The sequence below is a fragment of the Pantherophis guttatus genome, chromosome 5 (genome assembly GCF_059756535.1).
Source record: "Pantherophis guttatus breed Tessera chromosome 5, ASM5975653v1, whole genome shotgun sequence".
In the NCBI taxonomy this organism is placed as follows: domain Eukaryota; kingdom Metazoa; phylum Chordata; class Lepidosauria; order Squamata; family Colubridae; genus Pantherophis; species Pantherophis guttatus.
In genome coordinates this window covers 104,448,704-104,461,319 of record NC_142067.1, presented here as the reverse complement: position 1 = coordinate 104,461,319, position 12,616 = coordinate 104,448,704, and the positions used below count along the sequence as shown (strand labels likewise).

Here is a 12,616-nt window from a genome sequence, read left to right as displayed (position 1 = left end):
CCTTTTGGAACTCAGGGACCACCAAATTCATAATTTTAAGTCCTGCGGACCACTGGGAGGGTGAGGCTCAGCCGCCTTTCAGACCTACCTCTCTGCTTCTGCGAGACCTCCGGGTGGGAGGCCCAAGAGAAAGTGCCTGGTCAAGGCACACGGCCTGGAAACGTCTTTTGTGTTCCTTCCTCAAGAAGCTTGGTCAATCTGAGTGAAGGAAAACGAAGATGGGCAGACTGACGGTGGCTTGCTGATGTTGGTGGGAAAGTCGGTCCCATATTCCAGAGGTGTAGTAGTAGTCACAGGATGCACTGTGACGGGGTGCATTGGCCTGCAGGGGACTGCACTTGGATGGAGGAGCTGCTCCGGGATGACCAAAGGGCCAGTCCTGTGACTACTATACCTCTGGAATATGGAACCAGCCTGTGGTGGGGCTGGAAATCTCCGCCATAGGGGGTGGCACGTGCAATGTGCAACTTCACAGGTGGTGCAACATGCAAAAAGGAGCGCAGCCCTCACCAGCTGGAACGAGGTAATGATGCTGTTGTGGAGGGGTATGTGTGTGGCCCAAGCGGCGGTAGCAATGACTGGAAGGTGCAAGAGCAAAGCGCTACTTACATTTGCGCGGCATCAGCATTCTGCCTTTGCCACAGTATTTTTGCACCAGCTGGTGGCCCCAAGGCAGCCCTCGTCTCCTGCTGCTTGGGGTTTGGAGTGGTAAACCGCATCCAGGAAGCACTACAGCAGAAACCAGCAGCCGGAGTCAACCCTAGCTTTGCTGTTCATTGCAGCTAGAAATCTCAAATATGACCGAGAATGAACGTTTCTCTTGTAGTCTGCCCAGATGCTAGATCGGCCCCCTGCAAACTCTCATCTCTTGAGGAGTGCTCGCTGAAGTGCAATATAAAAAATGCAAAGATTTCTCTGTGGACCACCAACATTTTCTTGCAGACCATCGGTTGGTGACCACTGATCTAGAGGTCATCTGGACCTTTGCAGTCTAAATGTCTCCATTCTTGCATCATTATTCTGCCTGCTCTCTCTCTTTTTTTACATTTTTAATTACTTTTATCTTACCCTTTTCCAGTCCAACCACATCCTGTAAATTGATTCATGTAAATATTTCTAATACTGGAATTTCTAAAATAGTGCTCAGAAGCACCTCTCTGAACACCTCCACATTTTCCTCCCAAAGTCCTGGGAAGTGTGTCCATCACTTCCCAGGTAGATATTTAGGAAAGGAGATAAGTTCCTGGTGAGTATCTGGGCAGAGGAGGCAATACAGAATGATGTGTTCCCTCAGTTCAGTTATTCCACCACCACATGGAGCGTCTCTGTTCAAAGGGGATCTTCTCATATTTTCTTTCAGTAACAGCTGTTCAGAGGGCATACCAAAGGTAAAATCCTCCTGAATTTTGGGATTGTTATATGGCTAAGATGCCTAGCTGGTTGGAGAAGATGTGCAGAATGGTTCAAGGTGTTTCTAGGTAGAACTGGAAAGACCACTGTTTTGAGATCAGCTAGCGCATGTTCATAACCCATCAAAATAATGGCTGCCCCCAAAAAGGACATTGCTTGCTATCAACAACTTACATTCTCGCTTTGCAGTATGTTAAGTGTCTCATGATATGATTTTCACGATGACAACTGTTTTGTGTGACTTGATAAGCAATCTTCTCCATTGGCAACCATTTTGCAAATGCATGCATGACACACCTCTTAAAATTTCAAGTACTCCCACTGTTCCGAACAATTTGGGGATGGCTTTATAAATTTATGTCTCTGCTAGTGGATAATCTCTCTTTTTCAGGTCCTCAGACTCTACATTCACTACACAAGCAGGAGAAATTGGTCTACTCATCCCTCCTTCACCCTTTCTGTCTAATTAAATATACATACCGAGCTCCGCCACATCATTATCTGCTCATTTGCAAAGTATCCCAAAGGCCCTTTAAACTCAATGCATGTCTTTCTCCACTTTGTCCTCACCACTCAGGGACCTCAAACATGTTTAGAATTATCCTGAGCAATCAGGGAGCACCATTACACAATGCTGCAGATGGAAGAAAAGCTCTACTTCATTCTTGGTGAGTGGATCAGTCAGCTGATACACTGTCACTCTTCCTTTTTGTCTTTTAATTAACACACAAAACAGTTTTTTCTCAAGCTGGACTGTAGGACAGGCATCTAAGGCATCTACACAACCTAGGTCCTAGGATGACCTTGTATAATCCATTTATGGAATAGGGTGGAAGAAAAACATTTTCTTCTGCCAGAGAAGCAGAGGCTTAGAGATTTTGCAGTAGGTACAGTACATATTGTGGCTAGTGCCCAGAACTGAAGTAGCATCTTCAAGTGGCTGGAGATATATCCAAAAAAAGTTTATATATAGTCCTCAACAGGCAGTGACTAGTTCAGAAGAAATCAAGAAGTACCCTGTTTCTAATTGAATCCACTACTTTATGGAATCGTTGGGATTATGTAGCTTCTAATCCTTGGAACCTCAGGTGTCTTTTTCTTTTTGATTTAAACCTTATACTCTGGTCTTATAAGATATTCATCCAAGTCTATTGCATATTCAAACTCAAATGATTCTACTTTGGACAATTTAGGAGAAGATCTAGATCTGTTGAAAAGGCTCTAATGCTGGGAAAGCTTGGAAAAAGTAGAAAAGCAATTGACTCAGTTTACAAGAGTGATGGGTGCACCATTAGAAGACCTGAAAGACCATGTTAGGGACAGATTGTCGTGGAAGAAATCTATGTATGTGGTTGCTAAGAGGTGACAATGACTGGATCATCTGTATACTGCTAAAACTCTCATGTCTGTAACTGGGCAAACCGGTGCATCACAAGACAAAACCTTTTCAACCAAGGTATCTCAAATGAGCTAAATGTAAAGCATCCAAAACCCAGGATTCTCCTTGAATTGAAATTTGGCAAATTTTATAAAACATTTTCTGTGGCCAACCTCTGATGTTTGACTATGCTATACTGTTCACTGTGGGCTACTTTCAAGGCAGATTCATCTCTGAGTATCCCCCTGAATTTTTGAGAACTTTTCCAATAGACTAGCTTTGCAATTTGTTGAAGGAATTGAGGAATCTGGTAAGGCAGGGGTCTCCCAACCCCTGGGCCGCAGTCCACTACTGGGCCTTGATCCGTCTGGAACTGGGCCATGGAAGTGGTGGGTAAGCGTGTGCAGACATGCATTTCCACGTGCACGAACAGCAGATGAGTGTGTGCCCGCGCTCTATTTGCGTGAGTGGTGGGCGTACATGCCTGCTGCTCACACAAATGGAGCTGCATGCATGTGCTTGCCTGCCTTCTGGTAGAGGAGCCGCAAATTTGGAAAGGTTGGGGAACTCTGGTAAGGGAATATCTCTGAAATAATGACCCAATGGGTCACACAAAATGGAGCTGTGCCTCTGATTGTACAGATAGTCCTCGAGTTACGACTATAATTGGGCCCAAAATTTATGTTGCTAAGTGAAACATTTGTTAAATGAGTTTTGCCCCATTTTTTGACTTTTGTTGCCACAGCTGTTAAGCGAATCATTGCAGTTGATAAATTAGTAATACCGGTTGTTATGTGAACCTGGCTTCCCCATTGACTTCGCTTGTCAGGTCGCAAAAGGGGATCACATGACCATGGGATACAGCGCTAGACATAAATATGAACCAGTTGCCAAGCATCTGAATTTTGATCACATGGTCATGGGGATGGTGCAAAGGTCTTAACTGTGAAAAGTGGTCATAAGTCACATTTTCAGTGTCGTTATAACTTTGGTCACTAAATGAACGGTTTAAGTCGAGGACTACCTGCAATTATATTTTAAGGAAAACTGTATACAAACAGGACCATGCAAATTACATCACGTTAATTACTTTTGGTATTAATTACTGTTAATCCATATAAGCAAATGTATAGCTTTGAACAATTTTCCTCAAGAAATAAATGAAGTTTATTATTTTTGACTTGTGTTATCTTTATCTATTTTTAGGATTTGTGTAGGGAACTAATCACACTGAAGGTCAGATTTTTGCAAAAATATTGAAAATTGAAACTTTTAAGCACCACTGTGCAATGGGTGAACCAAACCAAACCATAGCTAGGAATGGGGCCAACTATGGAATCTCTCAGACCATGTTTTGTCAGAATGACAAAATCGGGAACTATGGTCTTGTGATGCAAGGCTTTCCTCTTTGGTTTGTGTGGTGTGTGTGTGTGTGGGAGAGAGAGATGCCATGACTCATGTAGTTCAGTACTGCTTTTAATCAGACAGACCCTGTAACACCACCACTTGATATCTATTATTTTTGCAGTCCCCAGATCATTGAAAATATACTGAAGAAATCAGATGGCAAAACCTAGAGATCGAAAAGGTAAAATATACTTTTAGGATGGTTCCCAGGAATTTGAAAAAATCAAAGCATGTCTTTGGTCATCAAATTACTCCCTAATGTTACCCTGCTGCATTTTGTCTGTGAAAATATATGAACTATGATGCACATGCTTACTATTCTGCAGGGATACACAGATTAAAGAAATGGTAGTACTTGAGTGGGCCAATTCTACCAGGATGTGCCCAGTTTTTCCTCAGAAAATCCTCCCATCAATAATGAAGATAGTTTCTTTTTTTGTATTAACAAAAAAGATCTCAATAAGAAGTACCCTTGATTTTCCAGCATCCTAGTTTTCTCTCCTCATTCTTTACATTAACAACTTTCTCAAACAGGATAAAATCACGCATTTAATAATGAAGACAGATCCAAACAAAGCAGAGGTGCCTAACAGTGAATTAAACTTTCTCCCAAAGCAACCTGGGAATTGGACATCTCTATCCATCCATTCTGTTATTAAGTAAAAAAAGAGCAAACTGGTAATTTTTGTTTGTATTTTAAAGCGCAAACAAATACAAACACATCAGTAGTTAACTATCACAGGATATTTGAAAAAGGGACTGCAGTAACATACAGGTAGTCCTCGATTTACAACAGTTCATTTAATGACCGTTCAGTTACAATGGCATTGAAAAGTGACTTATGACCATTTTTCACGCTTACGACCATTGCAGCATGAATTTGTAAGTGTGAAAGTGATGTCATGTAATCAAAATGCAGAGACTTAGCAACTGACTTATATTTATGATGGTTGCAGCATCCTGGGGTCATCCTTTTGCGACCTTATGACAAGCAAAGCCAACAGGGAAGCCAGATTCACTTAACAACCTTGCCACCAACTTAACGACTGCAGTGATTCGCTTAACAACTGGAGCAAGAAAGATCGTAAAACAGGGCAAAAATCCATTTAACAAATATCTCACTTTGCAACAGAAAGTTCAGGCTCAACTGTGGTCGTAAAACCGAGGACTACCTGTACCTCACACTTTAAAAAAGCCAAATTAAGGCCCTTGCATCCCAAGGAGTAGGTGAAGGGATCTTATTCCGAATTTGGTCAATTAGAAACAAACAAAAAAAAAAAAAAACCCAAATACATCCGGCACTGAGGAGGCTCATTTTGTCATCAGGTCGAACCGGAAAGGTCCTTGGAAAAAAAGATGCCTACTATCGGGATTTCAGGCAAATGAAATAATCTGGTTTGGTTTTTTTCCCCTCATCCGCACCTGCCCGAGTTGGGCGCCCCGGGCCAGGCGCAGGTGGCCGTTGGGGCTGGATCTGCAGCTGAGGCGGGAGTCGGCCAAGGTCGCCCTCTGCGGCAAAGGCGGCGGGAGGAGAGCAGGAAGCGGCCCGGCCCTCCTCCTCCTCCTTCCAGCTCTCGGCCGTTCAAGGGCGCTCGCTCCGCCTTCCTCCGGCCGCGGGTCAGCGAGGGGCAGGCAGGAACCGGGAGGACGGAGCCGTTACCCGCATTAGAGGGCAAAGCCTCTCCGGGCGGCTCTCGCAGAAGACGCAGGCGGCCTTCCCTTACAATCCCCCCCCCCCCACACACACACAGCCTTTCAGGTCGCAGGGAGCGCGAAGCCCCGGAGCTGACCTTGGCAAAGGATGCGGGTCAGAGGGGCCCTCGGGAGACCAGGACTCCCCGGAAAGGATTAGCGGTGGGAGTCCAGGAAAGCGCCCTGGAACGAGACACGGCAAAGCGGCTCCCTCGGCTTTTTTTTTTTCCACGCGTCCCTAGCACGTGGTTGGGAATCCAGAGCTTTAAAGATGCCCCCGCACTGCTGCCGCCTCCTTTGACACGGCGGGATTAGGGCCTCCTGCAGAAGACGCTGCCACCTTGATCGAGAAATAATAATAATAATAATAATAATAATAATAATAATAATAATAATAATAATAATAATAATAATGATGATGATGATGATGATGATGATGATGATGATGATAATAAAGGTCCTTCCAGGGCGCAGCTGGTGGGGGGGGGGGGGCAGAAAGACCCGGAAAACCCCGCGCGCTGCCCTCCTCCCTCCTCCCGCTTACGTTTTTCCCCACTCGCGGCGTGTCCTCCTCCACCCCCCTCCCACACTCTCCGCCAGGAGGCGGGGCCGCTCTGGCTCCGCCTCCTTTCCCACCCGGCTGTTGTGCGCGCGCGCACGCAGCCCAGCAGCCAACCAACCAACCAACCAACCAACCAGCCAGCCTCCTCTCGCACGTTCCTTCCGTACTCGGTCCCTGGTTCTTTCTGGCGTGATTGTGTGTGTGTGTGTGTGTGTGTGTGTGTGTGTGTTGGGGGGGGGTGGGGGCCGGAGGGGAGCGGAGGATCGCTGTGCGGAGCGGAGGCTGATGTGAATCCTTCGGGTCCTGCCTGGAGCTGGTGGAAGGGGGAGGGGGGCTCGAGGAGGGGAGGAGGAGGAAGAGCAGCGCTGCTTCTGCCGCTTCCGTCATCATGGCTCACTCCCCTGTCCAGCAGCCTGGCCTGCCGGGGATGCAGGTGAGCAAGCAGCCCGCTTCCCCCCTCCCTTCCCCACCCCACCGGCCTTCTCTTGCCTCCTCCCTCGCTTTCCCTGCTTGGGCTTGGAGCTGCTCGGGGGTCCTGGCGGGAGGAGGGCTTTTGAGGGAGGGTGGGGGTGGGGGTCCGCTGCGGCTATCTGGTCGGGGGCTGGCACGAGGTTCCTCGCCCGGCGGGTGTCAGCCCCGGCAGGGGCGCCGGCAGCAGGCGGGGAGAGAGGCGGGCGAGGAGGCACGTGCGGGGAGGGGGCGAGGGGAGGCGGGGGCTGCTGGTGCAGCCACTCTTCCATCTGCGCCCCTGGCAACGAGGGAGGGCGAGGAGAGCGCCCCGCTCGCCTCCTCTCTTGCCCACTAAGTTGCCTGGGGTAAGTGGGGTTGGCAAAAACAACAACAACAACAACAACCTTTGCGGACCCCTCTTGATCTGCTGGCAGAAGGGTTGACCTTCAGGCGTCCTGCGCTGCTCCCTAGTGTACGTGCCCAGCTTCTCATTTGGAGCTGACTTGTAGAGGACACCGCAGATGTTATTTGGGGATCCATCTCTCTCCCTCCCTCCCTCTCTCCTTCTTTCCTTCCCACCCTCTCCTCTCCCTCTCTCTCTCCCACCTCTCCCTCTCTCCTTCTTTCTCTCCCTCTCCCACACACTCTTTCTCTCACCCCTATTCTCCTCCCTCTCTCCCCTCTGTCCTTCCCACCCTCTCCTCTCTTTCCCTTTCTCTCCCAACTCTGCCTCTCTCCTCCTTTCTCTCCCCCATGCACTCTTTCTCTTACCCCTTTTCCCTCCCTCTCCCCTCTCTTCCCCCTGTCCTTCCCCCTTCTCCTCTCTCTCCCTCTCTCCTCCTTTTTCTCCCTCTCCCACACACTCTTTCTCTCACCCCTATTCTCCCTTCCCCTCCCCCTGTCCTTCCCACCCTCTCCTCTTTCCCTTTCTCTCCCCCCAACTCTGCCTCTCTCCTCCTTTCTCTCCCTCCCCATGCACTCTTTCTCTTACCCCTTTTCTCCTCCCTCTCCCCTTTTCCCTCCCTCTCTTCCCCTGTTCTTCCCCCTCTCCTCTCTCTCCCTCTCTCCTCCTTTTTCTCCGTCTCCCACACACTCTTTCTCTCACCCCTATTCTCCCTTCCCCTCCCCCTGTCCTTCCCACCCTCTCAGCTCTCTCTCTTTCTCACACCCTATTCTCCCCCCCACACACACACAAACACTCCCTCTCTCTTTTAAATGTTTTATATCTTCACTTGCTCTTTTGGTTAATGTTGGTTAACAAAATCAAGATGCAGGAAGGCAGCATTGGGATGGCATTCCTGAGGTAATCCTTGGGGGTGGGTAGAGAGTTTAAAATTTACATGTTAAGGAAAATTACTAATGAAAAGGATCCTTTCAGGCTCTTCTACTTTGATGGCTATGTTTTACAAGTGGTATTTGGACTGTGCATATACATTTGAGAGACTGAATGGCAATTGGGAAGCTGTAGCTAGAAAAAAAAACCATGTAGTGGACTTCCAGGTTACTGTATCTTTTTATTTTGAATTCTAGGACTTGCTGGGCCTGATAACTCAAATCCTCAATGACTTGTTCACTTTAGGAGGCCCTATGAATTCCAGAGCTCTGAAATGTTGTATAGGACCTTACCTTATACCCTGTAGATCAGAAAATGGAAGTGGGAGGAGAGTTTTGAACCAAAGATGCTGAGTTTTTCCTCAATTAACTAACAGACTCTGTATAGCATTCAGAATATTATCCAATTTCTCTGACCTCAAAATTGTTGTATGTCCAGATCCTCTGCTCAGATCATTGATTTTTTTCTCATACCGGTAGTTCCTTTCAAAGGTCACCTTCTTCATCTTTTAAAAAGACATTAATCGTACGCTGAAGTTAGGTCCTATCAGTGTTTGACTAAGAAGTAGAAGTTATAAAGATTCCCATGTTTTCTGTTTTTCCCCATCTTCTGCTTATTTCTCATTTTGTGCTGCCTCCTCCAATAACTGTACAGCAGAGCTCTGATAAATGAGGGTTGCATATATCTGATATACACATATCAGATATATCATATACCTCTTACAGCATTGTGTACAATGCAAGTCAAGCTAGCACAAAACAAGGAACAAAAACAAAGGGATTTTATTTTGTTTTAAAGTAGGCCAAAATAAATTATGACTACTTACTTTGCTCTTACCTGGCAGGTAAGCTGTTTTTTGGCAGATAAAAGTCCATTATAGTGATGGGTCCAGGATCATAGTACAAAAGTCTCCAGGTGCTTCTTGGGTAGTGGAAGTGGGAGTGGATTTCTGTGTGAATTCAATGTAGTTTACATGGTTTGAAATATAGGTATAATTATTGGTGAAAGTGAGATTTACCGTGATTGGACTCCCTGGTGTTGAATTATAAATGGTAAAAATAGGACATTTTTACTTATAAAAATGTAATTCATAGTTTAACCTATCTCAAAATATCATCAAAAGAGATTTAAAACTTTGACAAATACAGTATGATATTATCCAAGTACAGCTATATTTAAATATGCTTTTTTAAATGGGAGAAGACTACTTAAAGTCACCTTATTCCCATTGGATCAGTCTTGTATCCAGTGGATGAATCAAGTTGTATCAGAAAATTGCATATAGGTTACCTGTTAGTCTTCTATCCTCCACAGCATAATTGTGTAAATAGCACTTTATATCTCAATTCTTCTGAATCATTTCTCAAAAAGAGTTTTTGATACTATTCCACAATATTGTCATATAGTAAGTCCTTTTAGTTTACATTTTTAATTTATTGTCTTAGTTCTTTGCAAATATAGTCTATACAGGTAATTCTCGGCTTAGGACCACAATTGAGCCCAAAATTTTTGTTGCTAAGCAAGAGAGTTGTAAAGTGAGTTTTGCCCCGTTTTATGATATTTCTTGCCACAGTTGTTAAATGAATCACTGCAGTTATTAAGATAGTAACAAAGTTGTTAAGTGAATCTGGCTTTCCCATTGACTTTACTTGTCAGAAGGTTGCAAAAGGTGATCACATCACCCCCGCCACTGCAACCATAAAAAATACGATTTAGTTGCCAAGTGTCTGAATTTTGATCACGTGACCATGAGGATGCTGCAGTGGTCATGATTTTAAAAAATGGTCGTAAGTTACTTGCTTTGGTGCCGTTGTAACTTCAGATGGTCACTAAACAAATGATTGTAAATCGAGGACTACCTGTATTGTATTTTTAACAAGGCTTTTGGACTATCTTAAATTGAAACTCTCAATTCCTCAAAACTTCCTAGTCTGCATGTCTTCTTATGTTAGTTAAATTAAAGGGGGAAAATCCTTACAATTTAAACCTTTGGAAAAGATTCCCTATTGTTCATCTGGAATAATTTGCTATGTAGTCATTCCCAAATGTTTTCCAGGTGTGTTGTAATGCAGTTCCTGTCCTAATTACCAGTATTAGCCATGCTGCCTGAGGATGATAGAAACTTTAGTTGAACATACCTGGAAGGGACATCAAACTGGTTAAGGCAGCATTGTTTGCTTATTTATTAAAATTACATATTTCAGAGGCTCGCAGTGAAGCCAACCCATGTAGTTAAACAAGTCAACAGCCAGTACAATAAAATCAAGCACACAATGTAGATGGACTGTGATTAACCCTCCAGCTTCATTTTAGTGGCCTTTAAGTGACTTTTCATAGCATAATTTCTTACATTTCGGGAAGCACAAAAAGGGCAAAATCAGTGTGATAGATGAATCTGCTTCCTTTTGACTCATTTACTTCCTTCTTTCTGGGATGATCATGTATCTGTATATATATATATTTACTTTTATTGCTATTTCAACCACACATCCCTAGGATTCTGTGCACTTCTAGCTAAAACTAAAATGTAAAAAGTTACTACTACTTGTAAAAAGACTTGCCTGTCCAAAGAAAATGCATCTGGTTATTTTATTGTAGCACTAATCTTTAAATGCATTGTTATTTGTCCCCTGTTGCCTGTGTGGGCATTTCCAGGGAACAGTTTCACTGGGACTAGCAAGAAGTGTTGCTTATGCACACAGACATTAAAATGGTTAGGGACAGGTGAGCTTTGCAAAAGATGTAGCTAGTTGAATGCTCCAAAGAGAGATCCTTGCTTTATTTTAAAGTATTCTGGGAAACACCTCTTGAAAATGCTGTGTATAGCTCTTGTGTCTAGAATCATAATGTCATTGTTCAAAATTAAAGGGAATATAGGATATACTTAACTGATTTTCTGTACATTCCGTTCCAACACCATTTTGTCAGATTGAGGTGAATCATTTTGTGTTCCAGTTGTCTTGAGGAAAGGGAACAAACTATTCAGTTGCTCAGGACTTTTCAGTGTGTGGTTGCTGCTTAATTAATTTGGGCTCTTAATATTTTTAAATAGGATTTACTTTTAAATAGGATTAATGAAAGAGCAAGTTAAAAATACAGGAACTTTGCTGAAACTATGTGGGCCTGGTTCTGCCTACATATTAACCTTGAAAACTATGATAGAGGAAAGTTGGGATTTAGATATATCATCATCATCATCATCACCATCATCATCATCATGATGTCCTACCTACACACACACATGTATAGATAGTCAACTCAATCAAAGCATTATATTTATATTTGGCATGTTGGATTTTTGTGTATATCTACAGTATTAGGATTAGCGCCAAAAAGCGCTATTGAATATGGAATTTTATATCCTGTTAATAGTCTTTCATGCAGTATGGTTATAAATTATTGTTCAAAGTCACAATTTCAATATCATCTTCATGCTTTATCAATTTTCCATTCTCAGTTGCCCTTTGTTTCCTTATACTGCTTGCTTCAGTGTTTAATCTAACACAGATTAATCTAAGACAAATTTGGCTCTCAGGATGAATTCTCGGCATTCTTCTCCACATTCTGTGAGACAGATTGTTGTCTAAACCTGAACTGATGCTTATGCTTAAGTAGACATTTATTCTCCAAAGAAATGAGGTTAGAAATAACCACAAAGTGGAGCCATGCATCTGACTGTACAGGTAGTCCTTGAATTACGACCATAATTGGACCCAAAAATTATGTTGCTAAGCGAAACATTTGTTGAGTGAGTTATGCCCCATTTTATGACTTTTTTTGCCACCGTTGTTAAGTGAACCATTGCATTTGTTAGTAACGTTAAGTGAATTTAGATTCCTCATCAATTTTGCTTATCAGAAGGTCGCAAAAGCAGATCACATAACCCCAGGACGTTGCAACCGTCATAAATATGAACGAGTTGCCAGGTATCCAAATGTTGATCACGGGACCATGGGGACAACAGTCGTAAGTGTGAAAAATGATCATAAGTCCCTTTTTTCAGTGCTGTTGTAACTTTGAAGGGTCACTAAATGAGCTGTTGTAATTCGAGGACTACCTGTACCGAGCTGCTCCCTCTTCATGGTGTATAAGAGGGTTTAGGGGCTGAGAGATGACTTAGGCTTTCTTCATCCTATGCATGATGCCTCCAGCCTGGGTTGGGTCATTGTTGACTTTTAGCAATACCTGGAATCCTTGACTTACAAGTGTTTGTACAGTGACTGTTCAAAGTCACTATTGCTTAACGCATTGTAAGCCACCCTGAGTCTCCGGAGAAGGGCGGCATATAAATTAAAAAAAAAAAAAGTTACGATGGTGCTGAAAAAAATAATCAACTTATGATCCTTCTCTGAAGTTACGGACGTTGCAGTGTCTCCAGTCATGT

General features: G+C 43.9%; 1 protein-coding gene across 1 annotated transcript in view; it reads left to right on the top strand.

The window, feature by feature from the left end:
• The first annotated feature begins 6,509 nt into the window (after positions 1 to 6,509).
• Positions 6,510 to 12,616, top strand: part of STK24 (serine/threonine kinase 24) — a 34,904-nt gene continuing 28,797 nt past the window's right edge. Inside the window, exon 1 of the mRNA XM_034418393.3 lies at positions 6,510 to 6,882. Coding sequence (XP_034274284.1) covers positions 6,838 to 6,882 — 45 coding nt within the window. The 5' untranslated portion in view covers positions 6,510 to 6,837. The remainder of the gene's footprint in view (positions 6,883 to 12,616) is intronic.